General features: G+C 45.3%; 1 protein-coding gene across 7 annotated transcripts in view; it reads right to left on the reverse strand.

The window, feature by feature from the left end:
- Nucleotides 1-1,486: 1,486 nt before the first annotated feature.
- Nucleotides 1,487-25,231, reverse strand: part of CRACDL (CRACD like) — a 133,606-nt gene continuing 109,861 nt past the window's right edge. For 6 of the 7 annotated variants that reach the window (XM_045077796.1, XM_045077795.1, XM_045077793.1 and 3 more), the window contains 3 exons: nt 4,337-4,509; nt 3,166-3,310; nt 1,487-2,317 (listed from right to left, as the gene is read on the reverse strand). In XM_045077796.1, the coding sequence (XP_044933731.1) occupies nt 2,175-2,317; nt 3,166-3,310; nt 4,337-4,509 (461 nt within the window). In that variant the 3' untranslated portion in view covers nt 1,487-2,174. The remainder of the gene's footprint in view (nt 2,318-3,165; nt 3,311-4,336; nt 4,510-25,231) is intronic. The other variant, XM_045077798.1, reaches the window with a different exon arrangement.

Here is a 25,231-nt window from a genome sequence, read left to right on the forward strand (position 1 = left end):
CTGAAAGGTAGTGTTGAAAGGCTGGAGTCAATTACTGGGTACTCACTCGTTGTGCAGTCTTGTGAGATCTTAACCTTAATGTGCCTCAGTTTCCTCATCTGCAAAGTGGAGATAAGTACTTACTCCCAAAGAATTGTGGAGCGAATTAAAAGTTATACTTATGATGCACTCAGAGCAGTGCCTGGCATACAGGAGGTGCTCAGTACCTGTTCGCTCTTTCTTGTCAGGAAAACCAAACGTGGCAATTCTCTGCAGACTTGGACCATCTCTGCTGCCACTCTAGACTTCGTTCAGCAGCTCGAAATTTTGGCCACTGTCTCAGCTTCTCCTGTGATGGCAGAAGATCACAACCTTCACGCACAGGGCTGGCAGATACAGAGCTAACCTCCTGCCACGCCCTGCCCCTGCCTTGAATTCTCCCAGTGTCTTAAAAATCTATACCCTTCTAACTTACCAGGTGCCAAAGAGTATGAAACAAAGCCCTGAAACACACAGAGAATACCATTCTCTATTTGAATAAACTGAACCAAGAACTTTTGATCTTATGGTCAAATCTACTGCCTCAAAATTGTTCATCTGAAATATTCTGTTAATAAGGGAAATGGTGGTTTGGGATAGTAATGGCCAACAAATTTTTTTTCCTAGTTAAACTTATTTATGTCTAACCTGTTGGAGCAATTCTAGATGGACAGAGTTTTTGTTTAGAGCACATTTACCATGGCATTCAATATTGATGTTCTCTATGAGACTGAAATTAATAAATTAATCTGGTTAGGAAAAAAAAGAGCTATCCAGGGACTTTTTCAATAAAGGAAGTCTTGATCAAGTTCTAGCTGATCAAGATCAAGTGTAGTTCTAACAGCTAGAAAAATAATTATTCAGGAGGATACAAAGTACAATAAAAATAGAATTCAGGGTATATAAAATCAAATTATAGTATCTATAAAGTCTTACTGATTTTGGTGGCTACGTGCTCCCAGCTGTACATATTCTTATGAAGATTAGCTTGTTCAAAGGAACAAATTGGAAATATTTTTAAAAATAGAGGTATTATATAACTGAGACACAATTCTGAGATCCTAAATATACACTCTTCCTCTGCTGGCTTCTCCACATTCTACATTCATGGGTCATCCTGGCTAAGACACTGATAACCTAGTTTTCAACAGAAATGTGCAGGTTAGATTAATTTGATACTCAAGAATTACAACTTTTTAGAAATTTTATATTTTTAAATGTTGTACCAAGTAGATGAAAACAAGAAAAAAAAAATACCCCACATTATCTTCCAAAAATAACACTGAAATTTTATAGAAAAAAGAAGAATCTCAAAAAACCCCAGATCAATCCAACTGAGATTCTACAGTACACACACACTGAATTACACACACACACACACACATACACACAGAAATTCTATACACTGCATCTCACTTGTTGCTGGAGGACATTCTCCAAGAAAGAACATTTACGCGTATGACAGAGGCATGTTTGAAACCTTTTATTGAACAGGCAATACATTGTGCAATGGTTAAGGACACAGATGCCTTGTGGAAAAGTTTAAAAATTATTTTTGGAAACAGTCTGTGAATTGATGAACCCGGCTATGTTCCTTCCACTCCTTCGTAGAGTGACTATCTTCAGGAAGACGGTTTTATAGCTGCTCTTGGAAACGGCATCCCTGTTTTACCAAAAATATCATGCCTAATAGTGAACATGAAAGGAGAAGATGGGATCCACAGGCAAGACAAGAACCAGACACACAGGTTGATCTCAGGTGGAAGCACAGACACACGTTCCCCTGGAAGACCTTCTCCTCTGACCTTGCAGGAGCTCCTGACGTAGGCATTCGTGGTTCACTGCCACTCTCTTCCTGTCCGAGCCCTCTTTATCAAGGCGATTCTCAAAGCTTCACATTCATACCTTTGGGCACAGGACCTTGTTCCTGGCCCTTTTCAATGGTGTTCTTGTTTTAGGGCACCTCTGGCCCAGGATTGTGGCTGTGTGTCTGTCTTTGTTGGCCTGGTTCCTTCCTCTTCCCCAAGCTCACTCTCCCCTAACTTGATGATAAAATCACTCTTCAGTTTCACAGTTTGTTTGCCTTGATTTACTGGCAGTTTTTGACTCAATGACCCGTCAAGGAAGTGGACATTCTTTAGCAGCAGGCTGTCAGCCTATTTTATAATTTGGGGCATGTCACTCCAAGCTTGAGATTTCTTTCTGGCAAGTTCCATCCAGGATGGCTGATCTGCACTGGCATAACTGGCTCTCTTCAGCTGATGCAATTCCTTCTCCGTCATCACTGCAGACTGAGCTGCTGGAAAGAAGACAAAACAAACAGAAACATGAGAAATGAGTTTGGATTTCCACTTAAGCCTCTTGTGTTTCTTTAAAATATACGTCAAGGTCTTAACTGTGGTCTCAAATGTAAAATCCATTAATGCACAAACATGTAAAGAAGATTTAGGCATAGAATAATTTATATAATAAAAAGTCTTAAGAACAGCAGGCTCAAAAACAGTTCCAGCAACACAGTGAGGTGAGAGAAACTTCCAGAATAAAACTGTAGGAACTCTGAAGATTGGTTTGCACCACAGTGTGTATATTCTTAACACTGCCAAACTGTATACTGACAAATGGCTAGGATGGTAAATTTTGTCATATGTGTCTTACCACAGGGAAAAATAAACTTAAAGATACAGATACATGCGACAATAGAGATGAATCTTGAAGACACTATGCTTGGTCAAAGAAGCCAGATACAAAAGAATACATATTTTATGATTCCACTTATGAGAAATGTCCCCAAAAGACAAGTCATATGGAGACCGAAAGTAGATTCGCAGTTGCCTAGCCTTGGGGTTGGGGATGGTGAATGACTGTAAATGGGCATAAGGTTTCTTTTTAGGGTGAGAGAAGTGTTCTAAAATTGGATTGTGATGGTTGTACATGTCAGTAAATATATTCTCACTGTCAATATATACTTGCTTAACTGTACATTTAAAACAGGTGAATTTTATGGCACCTAAATGACATGTCAGTAAAAGCTGTTTAAAAAATCAATGTGGCAAAGTGATTTGGAAAAAGAAAATAAAACAAACAAAAAGTGCAGGACCAATCCTGGAAAAGCATCTCAGTGTCTGGTACTGCTTGCAGGCTTCTTACCCAAGTTCTGATGGGACAACGAGATTCCTCTTTGCAGCCCCTCCTGGAGGCAGAGCTTTGTCCCCTGCCTCCGGTCCCCAGAGGGCTTGGCAGGAGCCACCAGGAAAGACTTGCTGCGGATGAAGTCGGCTGGCTTCATGGGCTCCTATTAAGACACAAGAGAGATGCATACTGTTTGGTCACCCGAGAGTCCCACAGGGGGAAAACATAGCGAAAGGCAACGGACTATGGCATTTCTAGACAAAGATGAGTCGTGCCCCTGGTACTCTCTTGGCAGAGTTGACTTGTGCCCTTGCTGAGAGGGGCCTTTAGAATGGCAGACTCAGATGGCATGTGGGGTCCTGTGTTCAGCCCACACAGACATCATGGCTTCTGCTCTATCCCCACAACTGGCCTCAGCCCCACATGTTGGATGGCAGGGATTCTACTTAAAAGTCAGAGTGAACTGTGTCAAAGCGAAATAGTTTTGAGATTTGTGATACCTGGTATGAAGGTGGATGCCCCAAACCAAGATGATGGGTTAATTGGCTTTATAAATTCCCTTCCCTGCAGGAAGGTTTTCAAGTTAGGTATGATGGAGGTTTTGTTCCAATGAAGGGAAGCAGGTCCTATCGCAGGTTCAGGCTCATTTTCTCACATGGCTGAAACACACTTATGGGTTTATCATGGTGGCTATTCAGGGGAATACAAAAGCTGTGGGTCTCATCCTGCTTCTAAGTGTAGTTGCTTGGGGTTGAGAACACTGTTTCCATCCCAAGTGCGAAGCAGAAACCCAGGTCCCAGCCCTCCAGCTCAAGGTGAGGAACAAGGAGCCCCAGCAGGCAGCCAGCAGAGCAATAAAAGCAGGGCTCGCCATCACCACACAACGAGCCAAGATGGAGCTGCTGACATGGTCTCCAAGCTTCTAACTGAGAAGTTCTTTTACCCCGTTCCATGTCTCCTGATGCTGAGCTGTGTTGCCTAGGAGGCAGGGAGAAGAGAGCTGTGTCCACTGCCTCAGCAATCCAGCCGCTTCTAACAGCGCAGCACACAGAGGGGGCAGACATCAGCAATCATCACAGGCAAGGGTCCCGGGGATGACCAAACAGAATGCGTGGGGGTGCCAGGCCCCAGCTCCAGCTGCCTGGTCCCTCCTGTACCTACAGAGACAGAAAGCATTTGCTCTAAGCACCTGGGCTCTCTCGGGGGCCTTGGCTTGCTTTCCTATTTCAGACTTCAAGGTGCGGGCCCCAGGCTTGTCTTCCTGGTTTGGGGGCTGGTCTGAGGTCCCTCGTCGCTTCTGCCGAGCGATGGTGATCCAGGGTGGTGCAGGCTGGCCCTCAGCTGCAGGAGGAGGACCCTTCTCTGTGGGTAAAGACACAAGGTTAGGCAAAACATCCCAGCCCCTGTCGCATCTCACCTTTGGCTTCTCCCACACAGAGAACACTGCACAGAGGGGCTGCAGGCTGGGATAGGTGCGGCAGGAGGAAAGAGAACCCGGGAGCCTTTCTGGAGAGACTATTATTTTTCTTTAGGGGACTTGGTTTTCTCACTTAAAGATGCATCAAAGAGATGATGCTCCTCTAGTCTGAGCCACAAAATATTAAACGCAGCTGTTCCTACACGCACATTTTAAAGCCACCTTCCTCCCACGGAATACTTTCTGGAATGAGATAAAAGTAAGTACATAAATAGATAAGATTTCTTTAATATAAGCCTGTCATTTTGGGCTAGTACATACTAAGTGATTCCTGATTTGCCTGGAAGTTTTGCAGACACACGGTTATTCTTTTTTTTTTTTTTTTTAACTGTAAACATAACCTTCCTTTTGCAGAGAGTCACACCACAAGAGCCACACTGGTTTTCCTTAACGTTCTGGAGAGGAGAGAAATGGTGCCTTTAAAACTTTCTTCAAGGAAACCTATGGATTAAATAGTGGCTTCTCACAGGTATATCAAAAGTACACTGAATCTGAAGGTTCGCCATGACCCTGCCTCTTGGAATGTTTGCCTGTCCCCACACAAAACAAAGACAGAAGTGCACCCCCACCGACAGTGTAAGAGGGGGAGATGCAGCAAGAGGTTGAGAAAAGAGCTACCCTATGACCCAGCAATTGCACTGCTGGGTATTTACCTCAAAGATACAGACATAGTGAAAAGAAGGGGCACGTGCACCCCAATGTTCATGGCAGCAATGCCCACAATAGCCAAACCGTGGAAGAAGCTGAGATGCCCTTCAACCGATGAAAGGATAAAGAAGACGTGGTCCATATACACAGGGGACTATTCCTCAGCCATCAGAAAGGGTGAATACCTAACATTTGCATTGACATAGATGGGACTGGGGGGGATTATGCAAAGTGAAGTAAACCCAGCAGAGAAAGACGATTATCATCTGGTTTCACTCATATGTGGGACATAAGCAATAGCGCGGAGGACCACAGGGGAAGGGAGGGAAATCCAAAGGGGGAGAAATCAGAGAGGGAGATGAACCAGGAGAGGCTCTGGACCCCCTAGAAACAATCTGGGAGTTTTGGAGGGGAGGGGGTAGCTGGGTGATGGGTATTGAGGAGGGCACGCGCTGTCATGAGCACTGGGAGTTATATGTCACTAATGAATCATTGAACAGTACATCAAAAACTAATGATATATTATACAGTGGCTAACTGAACAAAAGGAAGGAAGGGAAGGAAGAAAGGAAGGTGAAAGAAAGAAAGTAAGAAAAGAAAAAAAAAAGAAAAAAAGAAAAGGAAAGGAAAGAAAAGGCATCCCCATATGCCTGGCCCTAGCCCTTTACACTCCCCCTTCAACATCTTGGTTGGCAAGGGGAAGGCAGGATCCATGTCACAGCAACGCATGCAGGGGTCTGGGATGAGTTTGTGGTGTTGTTCTTGGTGGCCTGACATTTGCCGCCCCTTGCTCTGCTGTGATAGGATATGACTCTATTTGTTCTTGTTCCTGCCTCCAGTTCAGCCTGCAGTCTCTTTCTTTCTGTCCACACAGGGGCCTCAGGCCAGGATGGGTGAAGCAGGAGGAAAGAGAACCCGGGAGCCTTTCTGGCAAGACTTCTACTTTTCTTTAGGGGACTTGGTTTTCTCATTTAACGATGCATCAGGGAGATGATGCTCCTCTAGTCTGAGCCACAAAATATTAAATGCAGCTGCCCCAAAGAGGGGACAGCAGCCACAGCTTGGCAAGCTTCAGTTTCATGTCAGAGTTGGGAAGGGCCTCTGGCTTCACACACTGACCTCTCCCTGGCCTGGACAGCTGGGAATGGTTCCCACTCTCCTGGCTGCTCCCTGGAGCCTCCACCCCCCTGGACTGGTCCCCAGGGAATCCTGCTCCATCTCTTCCATTCGCCCCCTGACCCTTCCTGCCTCTTCAGGCTCTCCCTGGCTCTCCTCTCTTCCTTGATGCTTTGCAAAGTGTCTGGCTCTCCCATGGCTCAAAGAAAGGAACTGTCTCCACTGAGCCTCACCATCCTCTGTTCTTCTCCACCCTCCAGTGGCCTCGGCCTGTGTCTCTTCAGCTAACTCCTGATGGGGCCACACAACAAATGCTGTTCTCTTCATCTACCTGACTGCTAAACCATAAATCCTGAGGTCTCCCCATTCTCCATCTGCTCTATCCCTCGCAGCACTGATGGAGCTGCATAACCTTGCTTGGAGGCCTGCCCTCCATGGGCATGCCCTCTCCAGGTCCTTGTCCAGGACTCTTGCTCCCAAACCTGGGAATTCCTCCTTCTTCCTGACCCTTAACTTTCATCTCTTCTTCCCCCAAATGTTCTCTGTTCCATGCTTGATTTCAACACTCGGATCTTCTCAGACTACTTCTAAGTGTACAATCCTTTCTGTTAGCCAGAGCCCAACATTTCTGCTCTCTTGCTCCTCCTGCCTACCCCCCTGCTCCTTCCATCCTTCCTGCCATCCCTCCTTCCAGGGTTAATGTGTAAGGACTGTGTTAAATGCTAAGGTGGAAAAATAAACCACCAACTGTCTGTTATGTCAAAATCTCAGTCTATTGGAGGAGACTAAATACAAATAAGCAGCTGTGGTGGAAACTGGAAGATGCTGGAGTTTACTAAGTGCTGGGTGAGGAAGGGCCTGACACTGGTACGTGGCAGGTGAAGGGGTGTCTGGGTTGGGACCTGGAGAAGGAACCTTCCAGGCTGAGAAGAGGGGTAAGGAAAGGTCTCCCAGGTGAGGGGGGCAGAAGGCAGAGTTGTGGGCAGGCTGGCCGTGAGGAGCTAAATGATCAGGCACGAGGCAACTGAGAAGGGTCTTCTTGGTCTTTCTCCTGTCCATCATGGGGAGCCATGGGGTTTGAGCCAAGGGGGCACCCTGGAGGCTGTGTGGAGAAGGAGTCTGACTGGAAAGGGATGGGAGACTAGAAGGAGAGGAGGGAGGCTGTGGCCACAGTCTAGGAGGTGATGAGGGACTGGACACCCTGTTCCAGAATCATCCTTGTTTGCCTATGAAGTGTCTGTGCAGATGCTGCCTCCTCCATGAAGCCTTCTCTGTTCAGCCTAGCTGAACATGCTCTCCTTTTCTGAATCCTTCTGTGACTCTCAAGAGATTTTCCTCACAGCTTGGTGCTAAATATGTCTGCTCGTTCACCATCTACCTCACCGATCTATGCTTTTGGTCATTAGAACTTCTTATTTACTTAACAGACACACCCCAGAGACTATGCACCCTGCAGTGTTCTAATATCAGCTCATTTATTTATTATTAGAACTCTTGTCCAGAGAACCCAATGCATGTCGGGCACACACAAGGCAGTTCCATGTTTTACAGAAAGTCTGCATTTCTCATCCCTTAATCTCAATCCCTCATTCCAGGGAGTCCTCATGGTCTTTCTGGACTTTAATTTTTTTCTTAAACAGGCTTCTTTCCACTTCTCCTTTGATTTCTTCCTCACGCTCAGTGACAGTCGTGCTTTGCTCCCTCCTGGCCCAAGAGAGATGTCTGATGGTACCATTCTCCCCGAGACTTTGCCACAACACAGGCCTACCGGAGAGAGGGCTTTCACTATGGGTTCAAAGTCATTACCTCAGCCACCAAAATATTCTGAATAGTTCTGTCAAGACAAAGTGTGCACAGAGAGAAAATTCCCATCCTAAGTTTTAAAGTGGAGGCTGAGCAGCATCTCTGAGTGCTCTGGGTGGCTCCCCAGACCCTCGGATCTGTGTTGCGCCATGGACATACATATCACTCTCATCACAAGGGCACAAGACAGGCCTGATGAAATCCTAAACACTATCTGAGCCAAAATAAGTATTTAAAAAATCACTGGCAAAGGTTTTGTAGAACAGGGGCTCTGTGGCACTCCTACGGACCGTGCTGATGGGAGGTCTACGGCAAGGCAGGGGATTCCAAGGGCAGACTGAGGCTGGGGGTCCTCGGGGACCAGGGGCATATCCTGTTCTTCTGTCCAGTGTGCTTACGGAAACAGCAGTCCTGTAAACAATGCAACCAGGTCAGGCTAGGCAAGAGGTGGTTTTTCCTTCCTCACACTGAGAGAATGCTGGCAGATTTCATCCCAAGCAGGGAAGGTGCACGGGCCTCTGTTCTGCCTGTCAGTGGGCAGCCACGTTTCTGGGTATCCTCTGTGTGTAAGCGTGGACACATGCCTCCAGCGTTCACGGGCAGACACATGGGAGTGAGTGAGTACTGCACCTGTCCTGGACCAATGTGGGATCAAGTGACCTACAACGGCAGCCTCCCCAAACCCGGGCCTGGCATAAGGCCAAGATCTTTCACCAATCACTTCTCTTTTGGAAGTAAATGGCCTTTCCTTGTATCCTGTACTCTGTCCTTGACCACTTTGCTCCTTGTCAGGAATGCAAGCAGGTCACACGGACCCTGACAGCCTCTACCTTTCACAGGACGGTCCAGGGGCAGCCTCCTGGGTGGAGGGCACAGGGAGGAGGGGTGGGCGAGATTCCAGACCCCGGGGTAGGAGGGAGAAAAGCCACGAAGCATCCTGCCATTGTACCAGGGTTTAAAGAGGCCTGCAATTCCACCCGGAGGTTCATGTAACCCACATAAGTACCTGTCCCAGGTCAGCCCAGGCAGAGCATCTGGAAGAGACTCTGTTCTGATCTGTGGTGGAAGGCCCAGGTGGTCTGCACACCCTTCCCTGCACTTGGCGCCCCAGTAGGGGCAAGGGTTGAGGGAGGGTGCATGTGCCATACTCCACAAGGAATGGGAGGAGAAGGGCATCGAAGACACAGGTAGTGTTCAGGATAACACAAGTTTCAGATGCCAAAAAACTTCCTAGGTGATAGCTCTATAGCATGAATACTGTAGGGTCAAGGTTCAACCATAAAATAGCTTCTGAGATTAAGCATGTTCAAAATGTCATTAATCCCAGGATAATATAGATGTGGCAGTAGATTAAATAAAAGGAGATGAAAACACTCCTTTGTTTACTTCTTTCTGCCTCAACACAGACAACCTTAATCTTCTGGGGATTTGGCTAAAGGGCTCTGACATCTCAATTTCTCCTCCTTAAGTGACAAGAGGTTTTGTAAGCTGTCAGTTATGTCTGGGTTTACCATGGACAGCCCAGGAACGGTTCTCACACACAGGGAACTATCAGTTCATGTCTGTATCTGTGTGATCTCCCTTACTGAGAGCCCAAAGGAGAGGGACTCCCCCAAACATATCTCCCTTGGAAAGAAAGATTGCAAACTTGACCTGTTGCACAGCATATGTAGGGTAAAATTTCCGGAAGACAGAATGGTCTCGATGCAGGAAGTTGTGACAGCCACAGAGCTTGCCTTAAATAACTTAATTTCATAGGAGGGCAACTTTTGGTAGGGGAAACCAATTTTTTTGTTGTTATTATTTTGAGGATATGTTCTGTCAAAGAGGGAGGCTATGAGTTTATACATAAGCTTTTCTCCAGATTCCTTTTTCTTGATATGCTCTCCCACCTCAAGAGTTTAGTCTGAAAAGTATATTTATTGTTCTAGCATTCATTTCCAAGCGTTCTTGTTCTTGGGGTTGGTTCAGTAAGCTGTGGTAAAGAGGACTGCTTCCTCCCTGGGGCCAGGAAACAGCAGCTACTGATGTGGCCCTAGGGCCTCCATGTCTAGGAATAAGGCCTCGGGCTAGCAAGGTGCTTTTGGGCAAATTCCAGAACCTCTCTGTGACTCAATTTTAGTGTAAAATGAGGAAAGGAGCAGCGTGTGCCCCTCTTAGCGGGACTGAAGATTGCACGAGCTCATCTACCATCCCTGCCTCCTATGTGATGGTGAATATGTGATGGGATGATCCACAGGAAGCACTCAGCACAGCGTCTGGCTCTGTGTGAGCCAGAGAAGGTGAGCTGCCCTGCGGCGGGTGCTGTTGTTACTCTGTTGTTGTTATTGCTGCTTGAGGAGAGAGGCAGCCTTTGGTCAAATTCCAGCCAGGACAGGATGGCGGCCAGGAAGCCTTTTGCCAGTGTCCTCTCCTGTGATAAAACAAAACAAAAGAAAACCCAAAGCAAGCACTGGGTTGTCCTTCAGCCTTTTGCCTGGGCAGGGGGCCAGGCTGACTCTTGGTTCCCAAGGACATGGTCCGTGACGGTTCAAACAGACGTTAACCTGACGCTGTGTGTGTCCTTGTCTCCTCAAATGTCTTCCTTGTTTATAAAAGTACACATGCACACCGTACAAATTCAGAAAGCAGATAAAAGTATAAAGAAGGAGAAGAAAGTTTCCCATAAATCAACAACCCAGGAGAGTTGTGCTAAATAACACTTTGGCACGCTCCTTCGAATCCTTTTCCGTTATGCTGTCATCTTAAAAATACATATCAACGGCTCATTCCCAGCTTTTCAAAACACTCTTTGCAGAAGGAAAGGCCCGAGTTTAGGCTCTAAGATTTCTGTTCTAAAGTGCATGCATCGTTAACATCTGTCACAGCCAGAAGCAGCCAGAATCGCGCCGTGGTGCTGCAGTAACAACAAACATTCTCTGGCTCAGTCTCCCCTCCAGGTCCTCTGCCACCGCTCTGATTTACATGGGGGCGATGACGGGGACTGCTGGAGTCGGGGTGGCATCCTGGACTCTGGAGACATGTGGGGCCTCATCTATGCTGAGGATTTATGCCAGGCTTCCTACATGAAAGGTGAGGGTTTTTTTTTTTTTTTTAAAGCATTTATTGATTGACTGTTGGTCTCAGCTTATACAGACAGTGCCTGATCAATACATGCTGGCTAAGTCTGTAGTCGCTCCTCACCAGTTCTGCCCGTGAGCCAGGCTGGGCGATCTTATAGTAGAACTTGGGCTTGTAATTCTCATGTCAGCATCTGTCTCAACACAGCGCTGAGCGTTCGGGAAGTAAGGGCTTTTCATGGAATGATGTGTGATAGGGCTGTGCTCTAGTTCTACCTCCAAATTAAACGAATTGCCATTCCTTCCTTTTCTCATTCAACCAATACAGTTGGTCCTCACTACTTGTGGATTCTGTATTTGTGAATTCGCCTACTCGTTAAAATGTATTTGTAATGCCCAGATGGGTTCTTGTGACCCTTCATGGTCATCTGCAGACATGTGCAGAGCGGTGAAAAATTTGAATATCTGGGCGAGCACAGTCCCAGCTGACGTCAAACAAGGGGACTCTGTTTCTTTCCTGTTTCTCCTTTCATACTATAAACAAATATCCTTTTCGCGGTAAACTTAGTGCCACATTTTTTGCATTTTTGTGGGGATTTTTTTTTTTTTTTGGTAATTTTGCTGTCTAAAATACCCCCCACATCTACTGCTAATGTGCTAAGAAGACTGTGAGCAGCCTCACGAAGAAAATACGTTCGTCAGATGAAGTTCATCTCATCAGGGCTGAGCTTTCGGTTTTGCTGGCTGTGAGTTAGATGGTAATTAATGAATAATACATATAGTACGGTGTCTTTAAACAGAGACACACATAAAACTAGGTTATGTGCTGATCAGTTGGCAAAATGTAATCAGAGGCTCACTAACTCTGATTTCTACTCTGTTTCTTCTAGGAGCAGTGGTTTGGTGTTCACTAATTCAGTATTCACAGCAACTTTATGGAGCGTAACTACTCTAAATAATGAGAATCAGCTGTACCTGATTAATGCCCACGAGGCACCAGGCCATGGCAGGTGCTGAGTCTATAGCCAGGAAGGCTGTTTCTAAGCTAACACTTCTCTCCAGGGCCCCGCGCAAAGGCTCTTCTGAAAGAGTAATCAGCAATAGAGGGACCCTTCAACAGCTAACATGTGGTCCGTGGTCTGTGGTCCATGGTCCAGGAATGAGTTCCAGAGTCTGGGGCAGGGAGTATGAGGGGCCTCTGGGGCACTGGTCTCATTCTGTTTCTTGTCTGGGCTTTTGGGTGTGTGAAAATTCATTGAGCTGCACACATACCTGGGCCTTTCTTTGCACGTGTATCATTCTTAGAAAAAGCAAACAAAACAACCCACAAAAACTATCTAAGATCATCAGGACTCACTTGGTGCTTGGATAGCAAGGAGGAAGGGTCCAGCTGCCTGTACAGAAACAAGGCAAGGTTGCACCATGGAGCTGTTTCTACACTGCAATTAGGCAAGGCTACTGCCAGAGGAGGCCGGCATTCTCCCAAGGATGTCCCCCTCCCTCGTCAGCAGAACCTTTCCATCCTCTTCATATCCCATCAGCCCTCAAAAGCACCAGGAGCTCCTTGGACCAGTTGCCTTTCCTACTGCTGTCCCTCCTCACCCAGCCCACCTCCTTCTTAGCTCCAGCCTCTGAAGGTTTACCCTGAATCCCCCTTCCTCCATTTCCTCTCCAAAAGAAGACTCCACAGCTCAGCAAGACAGAGAACAGATCTCTCTAAACACAGCTCACAGCCTGATGGCAAAAGGGAGCTCTCAAGAAGATAGCAACTGTGTCTGGAAACCTCCTTCCCGGCCACCAGGCCAAACTGCCCTCCCGGCTTTTCCCTCCTCTCAGTCAGGAGGCACTGCGGGGATCTCCTCCCCACCCCAGCTCCTGAGACCCACCTTCAGAACTACAGATTTTCTTTCTCACAATCTTCACAATCTCTTTCCCACATGACAGGAAAAAAAAAATGCCACTGCTTTTTTAAATGGTCCTGGTAGCTTCTTTATATCATAAGCTGTGAGAGCCTATGAGGGCCAGGACTGCCCCCCCTTTTCCTGGTATCATAGTCAGTCTCCACAGAGCATGTCACGCTTGCTCACTGAAGTGGGGGCACACTCGGTCAAACAATACTGCTAACTCTCAGGGTGTCATGGTTTTACAAGTGATTAGGCCTAGGGAAAGGGCCAGTGGAGTCAGAAGGCTTCCCGGGTCACCTAGGTGGGCTCAGTGGGGTAAGCCTCTGCCTTCGGTTCAAGTCATGATCTCAGGATCCTGGGATCGAGCCCTGCATTAGGCTCTCTGCTCAGCGGGGAGCCTGCTTCCCCCTCTCTTTACCTGCCTCTCTGCCTACTTGTGATCTGTCAAATAAATAAATAAAATCTTAAAAAAAAAAAAAAAGGCTTCCCAATGCCAGCATTCATGAGGGTCTGATAATACAGCATATTCCCCAGTGGGGAGTGGTCAGTCCTTGCCCAAGGGCAGGGGTGTTCACAAGCCTCCACAGTGGCAATTTATGTGAGTCTTTCCCCCAGTGGGGGTCTGGGATCTGCTTTGCTTTTCTTCTTCTTGTTGCTATGGCACTAGTTACAACTGCTTTAGGGCTCTATTGCTCCCAGGTAAAAAATATGTGAAAAAAACATTTAGAAACAAAAACCAATGTGTGAATCATATCTGGATTTGGATGTGTGAGGTTGGGAACCTGGTCATGTGCAGGCACATTTATTGGGGGCACCCGAGGCATCAGATGCTTTGCCAAGCCCTTTGCTTAATTTCCGGTACAGATACCCAGTGTGCAAGGGCAAGATTGGCAGACATTCCCAAGCTGTCCAGCCCAATCCCCTCATCTCAAAGTGGAGACCCCAGAAGCCAGAGACAAAGCTCAAGGACAAAGAGTTGGGATGTACAAGCTTGGACTCAAAGTTCATTTGCTCACCTGTTGCTGTGCAATTAAAACAGCCTCTGAGCAGAAGGCAGTGGCCAAAGTCCATCTCTGGCCATGGAGACACTTGCTGTCTGTTACCTGCCAGGTAATATAACTGAGACCTTATAAGGATATGGGGATAGAAAGGCACTGCTGACCTGAAAATAATTTTGAGCTATAGCAGATGAAGGGGAAGAAGGAGTGAAACTCTACTACATGGCACTCCCTTATAATTCAGCATGTCCACAAACAACCCACCCTGGATTCCTTGTGGCTCTCCAGGGACAGCTGGAATTCTCTAAGATCTGTCTCAAGTGGCCACTGGAGAACAAGTGATTAGTCTTAGGGATGGCCCTTGTCCACAGGGCTTAGATTTTCCTTCTTCTGTTACCCCTTGGCCCTCCCTCACTCGCCCTGGACAGGTAGGGAAATCTCTCCCCATCCAAGAAATGTTCACGGCTAAGGTTTATTCAGTCTTGATTTTCAGAGCAATATCATATTTCTAATGACCCTCGCAAGCCTCCTTGTTATGTAAGAATCTTTTCAAGCCCCAATTCAGAGACAGGAGCACAGAATCTCATGGAGTAAAAAGGACTTGTCCAAGATCATATATGTCTGATATGTAACAAAGCTGGGACGTGAACACAGGCTTTGTCTTTACTCTTCATTCACTATATCTCAGATCATCTCCTGTTAAGGATTATAACCCCCCCTTTCCTATACACCATTCTCTCCCCAAGATAACTTATTCACTGAGTGGCAAACAATAGTTACTCAGCCTTGGCACTATTGAGACTCGGGGCTGGATGATTCTCTGGTATTGGGGGCTGTCCAGTGCACTGCGATATGTTCAACCCCTCACACTAGATGCTGGTAGTGTCTCCCTCCTGCCACAGCTGTGACAATCAAGTAGTCTCCAGACACTGCCAAATGTCTGCTGGAGGACAACGTTGCCCCCATTTGAGAACCACCACAGTACGGCATAACAGTGAAGATCGCAGCTGCAGGGGAGGTTGACGTGGCACCAAACTCCCCTCCCCAGGTCACCTGCTATGTTCCTTTGGGCAAGTTCTTTTGCTACGTTCCGGCTTTCCCATTTATAAAATAGGATTGTTGTTGGAAATTAAAATGGAAAGCACATAATGATTTTTGGCACTTAGTGACTGCTTAATACACATTAACAATTACTGTCATTCTTTACCTGTATACTGAGTCTAAGCGGTAGGTAAATCTAGGGCAGACCCTGACTTTGGGAAGCTGATGTAGTGTGGGAGACGGACACACGGAGAAACAGGTGAAAGTATTATGGGAAGAGCACAACCCTTACAGACTGCTACTTGCCCCCAATCAGGGCCATCTAATGGAACTTTCTGCAGTGGTAGAAATGATCCCTGTGCTGCTGGCTAGTCACAAGATACGGGGCTGCTGAGTCCTTGAGATGCGGCCAGTGTGACTGAGGAACTGATTTTGCAAATTTAATTGCAATTCATTTAAGTTTACATTTAAACAGCCACACGTGGGGCGCCTGGCTGGCTCAAGTTGGTAAAGCATGCAACTGACCTTGGGTCCTGAATTCGAGCCCCACGTTGAGTTTATTAAAACAAAAACAAAAACAAAACAAAAAACAGCCTCATGAAGCTAACAGTTCCATGTTGGATAACACAGATTTGGATCCTTGCTACTCAAATGTTGGTCTGTAGACCAGCAGTACTATCCTCATCAGAATCAGAATCTTCATTTAAAGGAGATTCACAAACATTTGTAAGTTTGAGAAGTGCTGCCCTAGAATAGGTGTTCTCACCCCTGGCCTCACATCAGGATCACCTATAGGGCCTTTATCACTCCAATGTCTGGGCTCCCCCTGCACCCATCAACCTGAACCCGTGGAGGTGATGACCCCAATTTGCGGCAAGAACTGGGAACCAATGATTTCAATGCTGCTCCAAGTGTCTGGCCTGAGGGAGGCTTGGAGAGCCCACGATGTCTTCTGGATGACACAGAGGGCCTGACTGACCAGGTGGTCCAATTCTGGAATTGGGCTGATGTCCCTGTTCCAGGCGAATCCTGCCAGAAATCAGCCAGTGCCCCCTGCCTTGTATCTGGACATCCACTCCAAGGGCATCCCTGCTGGAGTTTCTGCAGTCCTGGACTGGCCTCACCCCTCTGGCTTTTGGCACCTTCTGCCCGGGACACTTGCCCCCTCCTGTCATGAAGATGCTGCCTTCTCTCTTCAAGCCCACCTGTCTCCCACTGTACTGAGCCCTGGGCTAAGCACACAGAGGGCTTCAGTTCCCACATGATGTTCATGGCTGCCCTGGAGAAAAGTGCTTCATGCACTCAAAAGTGGGACTTTAGTGCGGCAGACGGACAGTGGGGGGCACTGCCCCTCCACACCCTAGGGGTTGGGCTGCCAGGTTTTAGAGCAAAGGTTTTAGAGCACGGCATAACCCTGATGTCCTATAGTCTATCACACTGCCCCCAGATGGTTACCAGAACATTCTCAGTATCTTCCTGGTATCCACATTAGGATGGCCAGGGCCTGCTGACCAAAGAAGATATTTTCATCCACTGGATTGAAAAAAAAAAAAAAAAGATAGACTGACAATACCTCATGCTGATAACAGCAGGGAGAAACAGTCTCTATTGTGCTATATTCTGCACACACCTACTCTTTGGGGTCTTGTATTCCCATGTTGGCGCCTTCATTGGTTTAAACCGGACAGAGAGAATCCCCTTCCACAACTATTCTATGCAGCTCCGATGAGGATATTTTGGTACACCCTTAGGAAAACATGACTGTGCTGCTGGAAACTGCAGCAAATTTTGTAGTTACAATGCTTTTGCTGTCCCATGTATTACTATTAGTAATAACTTCATTTTACAAAGGAGGAAATGAAGACTCAGAGGTTAAGAAAGTCACTTGCTCAGAATTCCACAGCCCCCAAAGGGGGACCTTGGAGTAAAACCTCCATATCCACACTCTTCAATCTTACCACCCAACCCCGTGCCTTGCCCTTGCTGTCCTGCAAATCATGGCACTGTACACCACTGTAGGCCAGGAGACCCTCGGCATGGATACTCCACAGAGAAAAACAAAACCGTGGATATGCTCAGGGGGCTAAAGATCAAGTTCAAGAATGCGGAGTGTGCCGGGGGCAAGCAGGGGTGTGTGCAGAGTGGGGAGGGGAGCTGGTGGCAGGGGTGGGGCTGGAGATGTCAGAGGAAGTGAAGGAGTTAGCAGGCAGACTTAGGAAGGCAGAAATGTTGACCTTGGCCAGAATCTACAAAGCCTTAAATGCCTTCCCCAGGCATCTAACTTTTATTCCCATATATAGTGGGAAGACACCGAGAGGGTTAAAGAGGAAAGCTCCATGGTTAGACCGACATCGGGAAAGAGAGAGTTGTAGGTAGGTGCTGTGGTGGGTTAAGAACCAGGAGGGCTGACTCAGGGGCAGGATAAAGGCACTCCACGTTAGCATGGCCAGGACCTGCTGACCAAAGAGGACATTTTCATCCATCGGATTGAAAAAAAAAAAAAAAGTGACAGATAGACTGACAACACCTCGTGCTGATGAGAGGGGGGAGAAAGTCTCTATTCTGTGCCAAGAGGTGTAAACTGGTACCACCTTAATGGGGGGGGGGGCAATCTGAAGCTGTCTGTTAAAACTGTGTATGCCCTTGAGTCAGAAAGCCCCCTTTTAAGAATCTGTCCTAGAGAAGCAAAAGTGTGACTCCATTGAGATAAAAAAGATAAGAATGTTTATTGCAGCAAAAGGAAAAAAAAAACCCACAAAACTCAATGCGCTCAGAATGCCCTTCAGTTCGGAATGGTTAAATAAAATACAGTATGTGTACTCCGTAGACCTTAAAGGGAATGAGATTAAGTGACTCATTCTGATCAGAAAAGAGACCCATGTCTTATGGTGGAGTAAAAATACAAATTGTGAGCCAACACGTACAGCATTTTTGTGATTAAAAAAAAAGTTTCATGTGCCTCTTTATGTATGTTGATAATGATGTAGCACTGACTGCAACAGGCACAAGAAGGAGCTGGTGGTGGTTCTTTCTTTGGGTGGGATTTCTGAGGTTCAGAGAGGGGTGAAGAGGTGATGGTCACTTTATTATGCCATTTAAAAAATTATTTTAAAATTTACATAGAGTAAAACTCACGTTTTTTTGTTAAAGAGTTCTAGGAGTTTTAACACACTTAGATTCTTGTATAAAGTCACAAATAGTTTGCAGAACAATGTCAACACCCCAGAGAGTTCTCTAATACTAACTCCTTTGTAGGGACCTTACCTCTACCCCTAACCCCTGACATCTACTTGTCTGTTCTATCTCTATAGTTTTGCCTCATCCAGATGTCATACAAATGGACTAATACAATTTGTAATCTTTCAAGACGGGTTCCTTTCACTTAGCATATGCATTTAAGATGTTATTGTGTGTACTGACAGTTCATTCTTTTTTTATTGCTGAGTAATATTCCATTGTTTGGTTGACTGAAGGATGTGTGGGGTGCATCCAGTTTTTGGTAATTATGAATAATGCTACTATAAACATTCATGTGGCAGGCTTTTGTGTGCACCTAAGTTTTCATTTATCTGGGATACTTATATGTGGAATTGCTAGGTCACAAGGTAACTGTATTTTTAATTTTGTAAGCAGCTGCCAAACTGTTTTCCAAAGTGACCGCACCATTTTGCATTTCCACAGGCAGTGTATGAGAGCTCCAATTGCTCTGCATTCTCTCCAGCATCTGGTCATTCTAGCTTTTGTATTTCAGCCATTCTAATATGTAAGGATATCTCATTATAGTCTTAACTGTTGCTCCTCTAATGGCTAATGATTTTGAACATCTTTTCATGTGATAATTTGCTGTTGGTATATTTCCATTGGTGAAATATCTGCTCCCAATTCTTCCTTCCCATTTTTGAATTGTATTTTTTGGCTTTGTACTGTTGACTTTTGGGAATGCTTTGTATATTTTAGATACTAGTCCTTTACTGGATATGTGGTTTGCAGATATTTTCCCACATTTTGTAGTTTTTCTTTTCATCCTCTTAATGGGGTCTTTGGCAGAGCGAAAGTTTTTGGTTCTGGTAAAGTCCGATTTATCCATTTTTCCTCTTATGGATCATTTTTTGCTATCAAGTCTAAGAACTCTTTGCCTGGTCCTATGTTCCCAAGATTTTCTCCTAAAGTTCCTGAAAATTTTATAGTCTCACTTTATATTTAACTCATTGACCCCCTTTTGAGTTAATCATGGTACATGATGTGAGACTTAAGTCAAGGTTCCTATTTTTGCTTATGGATGTTCATATGTTCCAGAACCATTTGTTGAGAAGATGAAATAAACCTATGCAAATACAGCTTTTTTAAAACAAAGGCAAAAATAATTTGCCTGAGTTTTTTGGATCTGCAAATTCATGTTTTTCAAAAATTTAGGAAGTTTCCAGTCACTGTTCCTTCAGATATTTTTTTCTGCTCAAATCTTTCTTTTCTCCTCCTGAACTCCTGTGATATGAATGTTAGATGTTTTAATATTGTTCCAAAGTCTCTGAGGCTTTTTTTCTTTTCTTTTCACACTCAAGCTAGGTATTTCCTATTTATTTGTTTTAAAGTTCATGGGCTCATCTGTGATCCCTATTCTACTGGCTTCTTCTAATGACTCTTTTATTTTTGTTCCTATGTTTTCCTTTTCTAAAAGATGCCTTTTTTTTTTTTTAATAGCTTCTACTTCTTTGCAGAGAATTTCTCTCTTTCTATTCATTTCAAGAGTGCTCACTCTTACTTCATAGGACATGGTATACTTCGTGCTTTCAAGTCTTTGTCTAACTTTAATTCCAGTTTATGATGCTAAAACAGAACACAGCAAAGCTTTGAGCCTAAAACAGATGGTTAATAATAAATTTCATATGGTGGCTCTTACTAATATTCACAGAGCGCTTTATATTCAAGCATAAGAGGGCACAAAACAAGCAGTTTTTTTTAAAACCACAAAATCATGAGTTTTTTTTTAAATGAAAACCATTGTTAAAAATAAAAACAAATAAAAAATAACGTGTCTAATAATGCTAACGTCTGGATCACTTCAAGGTTGGCATTTGCTGATCACTTTTTTCTATGTTCTCCTGATTTCTTTTGAATTTTGAATACCTCTGGTTTGTATCCTAGATATTTTGAGTGAGACCCATATATTTATGTTGAGATCCAGTCCTGTTAAAATTCTCAAAGGTTTTGCTCTGCTGATTCTTGTGGGTCTCATGCAGGTGCAACACGGAGATGAGTCCTGGGCTTCATACACATAGGTGAAGGACCCTTTCTCAGGTGTCTCCTTTCTGAGATTTCCACCCCCAAAGTTCTCTGGCTGGAAACCAGGGTTTAGCCTTTATACTGTGGTGTGCTCTCATGACTGGGACCCCTGAGGGCAGAGTAGCGAGAGAAAGAAGCCTTTGGGACCGCCACCAGCACATCTATCACTGTTGCCACTGCTGTGGAGGGGCTGTAGCTTCATGACTGGATTTCTATTAGTGAGCTTTCTGGAGAGCTAAAGGGCTCTGAGCCTTAGGTGCGGCTATGGGTGGAGGTAGCTGCCTTTCTGCTGAGTATGGTTGGAAGAATTAAAAGAGCTCTGCCCTAAAAGATGCCATTGCTACAGCGACCAGGATGAGAGTTTCCAGTCTGCCGTGGCACTTGCCCAGTGCAGGGATGAGAAAACCCAAGGCGTTCCACCCTGCAGGGACTGCTTTCATAGATAGGGGCTTGCTGCTTAGCTGCTGGCACTCAGAGGGAGAAGGGCTAAGATCATCTGACAAACTCTGTCCTGTGGAGTTGGTGCTGGGCCTGGTGGCAGTTGGGAGTAGGAGGAGCAGGACTGGAGAATCACCAAGCTGGGGTGCTGATACATGGTGGAAGGGCAGGGAGGTCTCCTGCAGGGAGGTCTTCAGAGTCCTATCATTCTCTCTACCCAGCATACCCACTCTTACCTGCCTTCCAGAATTCTGACATTCACTTCCTGCATTTTGTCCAGGGTTTTAAATTTTATCAGTGGGAGAGATAGGGTGGTTTACTCCATTTTGGTCAGAATTGCAAGTTCCTTTTTACGTAACTGTAGAAAAGCAGAATTACAAGGTGATTTTTCTTACAACTTTTAGGCCTTTCAGTATTTTCCATATTAAAATATTTTTGATGGCTTGGATATCTCTAGCTTATCTGGATAGTTGGGGGAATGGAGAAGGAGAATGATCTGGGGTGGGGGAGGTGTGGATAAACTGAATTATGAATGTTGAGATGTCAAATCAGGTGTGCCCACAGATGGCCAGGGGCTGGATGCTATGGGTGAGGGAGTCAAGAGAAGAGAGAACTTGAGGAAACAGGTGGGAATCTGAGATGTGTTCTGTTTCAGAGCACCAAGAAGAGGCTGGAGCACTGGGAGGCAACCAAGGACGAGAAAATATATGTGGTCTGAGGGGCACAGGAATGGTGGAGAAGTGGAGGCCCAGAGTGTTGACCATACTTGCTCAGGAAGGGACTGTGCAGGGAATGATAGACCAAAAAGAAAGGCGGGCATGAACAGAGTTGGTTTTCTTTAAGAATTCAAGATATATGAACACAGTTGACCCTTGAACAACAAAGGTGTGAAGTGCTGGGGTCCATTTATTTTTTTAATTTTTAAAAAAATTTTTAGTTTTTTTTTTTTAAGATGTTATTTATTTGACAGAAAGACAGAGATAGTGAGAGAGAGAGAGAGCAGGAACAGAGAGGAGGGGTAGAAGCAGGCTGCCCACTGAGCAGGGAGTCCCACGCGGGGCTTAATCCGAGGACCCTGAGATGATGACCCGAGCCAAAGGCAGATGCTTAACTGACTGAGCCACCCAGGTGCCCTAGGGTCCATTTACATGTGAATTTTTTCGATAAATATAGTACAGTACTTTAAACATACTTTCTTTTATGATTTTCTTAATAAAATTTCTTTTTGCTAGCTTACTTAATAAGACAGTATAGAAGTAATAAGACAGTAAGAAGACAGTATACAATACCTGTAACATACAAAATAATATGTTAGTTGACTGTTATTGATAAAGGGTCAAGAGTAGGCTATTTGTAGTTAGATTTTGGGGATTATATGTGGATATTTTCACTGCATGGGGGGCTGGTACTGTTAACCCCCACACTGTTCAATGGTCGACTGTACTTTTTTAGCATAGTAACTCAAATAAACTTGAATTTGAGTTCCTGTCCTCTAGAAAATGCCCCCAGCAGCCAAAGACAAGATGGGCATCTGTCTACACTCTCCTGTGGCATCCAGCTGCCACCTTGCCTCCTCAGGCCGGTAAGCTCCTTGAGAATGAGGTCCACATGTTTTTCCTGACTGCCTTTTGGGAGCCAGCACAGTGCTATGTGTATGGCAGATATACATGACATATTTGTTGCAAGAATGAATGCATAATGAGTGACTACTAGAGTCTAGAGAAAGAGGTTCAGAGACCTGGGTGTGCCACTTTGATCACCAGCCCCATCTGGACATAATGAGTTTGGACTGGAGGCTCATTATCAAATGAGGCCCCTAGGTGACAATGGCAATTTGTCCAACTGTTCTCCAAAATATCCCACATGTGACTGCAACTACATGAAATATAAATTACACACAGAGAAAGAAGAATGACCCGAAAGAAAAGCCAGCAGGGATAACATCTAGAAAGCAGACTCCTAAGTGGATGTTTTTTTTCTATATACTTTCTGTATTTTACCATTTTTCCACATGAAAGTCTTGAACGTCTCTAACTTTTTTGCCTAACTCATCCTGTGCTCAGAAGGGTGCTCTCCAATCTGCCATTTAGACTCTGATATGGACTATCCTACCAGGAGGATGGTAATGTCCTGCACAGATGAATAAAGTTGGTAACCCGGGGCCATTCGCCTCCTATTAACAGTCTCATTTGCATTGATGAGCACAAATATGGTACTGGCCTTGCAGTAACCACCCCAACGTAGCCCCGTGAGGTCCTGCACTTAGCAAAGCTGGGCTCCTCTGTTTACTCCAACAGCTGGGGAATCCTCCCTGCCTCCCCCACTGAAGGGTTCTTCCATGTCTCCAGAGAAAGAACACAGAGTGTGGATGAGAGGAGGAAGGATAAGCAGGGGTGCTGAGGACACAGTGCTTGGGTCCCTAAGGTAGAACTGTGCACCCATCTGGGACACCTCAGTAACCTAGCTTTACGGTGTGTGCCCCTGAAAGGGGTGGCAGCCCATCTGGGAGCTCTGGGTAAAGTACCTGCTACCACAAGATAATAAACAGCAGTAATAAGGCCTCTCTGGAAAACTGAATAATACTGTTATTAAAACTTTTATTACCTATTTTATATGAATTTAATTGCCTCCGGCAGCTATATTTTGGGAGCAATGAGGATGACAGAAATAATAAGAATGAATTAAACCACAAGCAGATCCAGTATCTGGGGAAGACACAGAGCCCACTTTCACTAACAGGATTGACAGCCCAACTTTGCAATTCTGCTCTGGTCTACATGAGGCAGCCCCAAGACCCCAAGGTCCCAGGGAGCAGCCACAGCCTGTCCTGATATTTGCCCCTCAAATACCAACCACACTTTGGGAGAGTTGAGGTCAAGCAGAATGAGAGTAATTCCTCCCTTCCTCTCTCTGCACTGAAATGAAAATCACTACCCCTGCCCTTAAGTAACCGGAATTATTTCATTATGGATTTCATCTGGATCAGTTATTTCTGTGGCTTAGAGAATGTTAATAAATGGACAAGGCAATTCTTTTACACTATACTTTTAAGTAAAGCTGTTAACATATACTATATTGTATTTTATAAATTAAAGAAAAAAAAAGTAAGATCTTTATAGACCATTCCAGGCATTTGACAATAAACAATCCTAACTCTCACAGTCTGGGCTGAGGAAGTTATAAATTATTAATGTGTCAAGCACTGCCCTCTGAAGCTTCTTTTCCAGTGCTGACCATGAACCCAAGTATCCTGTATTTTAAGTTCCATTCAGGCAGCAAGCCCCTGAGACACATTTTCAATTCCAGGCCATGAAGGTGGATGGTGCTGATGTCAGGGTTTCATCTGCACAGAGCAAACCCCCTTCTCCCTTGATATTTCCATGGATTTTTGAAACACTCTACAATAGCTTCAATAACCTTGCCAGCAATTTGTGGAGTGGATCATCAGCTCCAGCCTGAACCTCTCCCAAAGCTCCCTGATTATCCTAATGTAGGGGCAGTAGCAGCAGCAGCAAAAAATCACCACTGAGCCAAGAGGCCTTGGATCAGGAAGGCTCTTGGAGGGTGTTTTCTTGGCACTTCTGCCTAGAGCTGTCACCTTCCCAACTTAAAGCACTATATATGTATATATGTAAATGTATGTATACTCACACACACACTGCATTTTCACTCACTTCCCAGGAAGGAAGCAGAAAAGATAAGAATTTCTTTAGCTTGCCTTTGCATTGCTTTCTGTGAGCTTATTTTCCCCTCATATGTGTACACTTTCAGGGTGTGGGGTCCCTAGAAGAACGGGGTCCTACTTCCTCTGTCCTGCAATGTGGTGTTTCAGTGGAGTCCTAGACTTACAGTAGCCACTTAAAACATCCTGAAAGTTGTTTCCCCCCCGCCCCCCAAAGAAAATTTGCCACGGAAGACTTCTCCTCAGGGACTTCATCACACGCACATGTGACTCCTTTGCATAGTTTTGTTTCTGGCACACTGATTTCCATTAATAAAAGAACCCAGCAACGAAATAGTCTTCAGCTCTACCACAAATACCCATTTCCAACAGATTGCTCCTTTCATCTCAAACACCAAAAATAAAAAGCGACAAATGTCAAAGACCTAGAAAGGTCATCTATTTTATCTCTGCTCATTTTAAAGGACAGTTGCTTTAAAAGATTCTTACATACTGCCCCAACCTTCACACCATCTCTTTTTTGGGAAAGGAAGTTAACGCCCACCCCAAGGGGGCTCCCCTTTTACAAAGGCTTGTGACTCCAATAAATGGGATGCTTTCCCCATGAGGCTGGGCCACGTGAGCCTAATTATTAAACA

The sequence above is a fragment of the Mustela putorius genome, unplaced genomic scaffold, assembly GCF_011764305.1.
Source record: "Mustela putorius furo isolate JIRA1106 unplaced genomic scaffold, ASM1176430v1.1 tig00000224_pilon_pilon_pilon, whole genome shotgun sequence".
Lineage (NCBI taxonomy): Eukaryota > Metazoa > Chordata > Mammalia > Carnivora > Mustelidae > Mustela > Mustela putorius.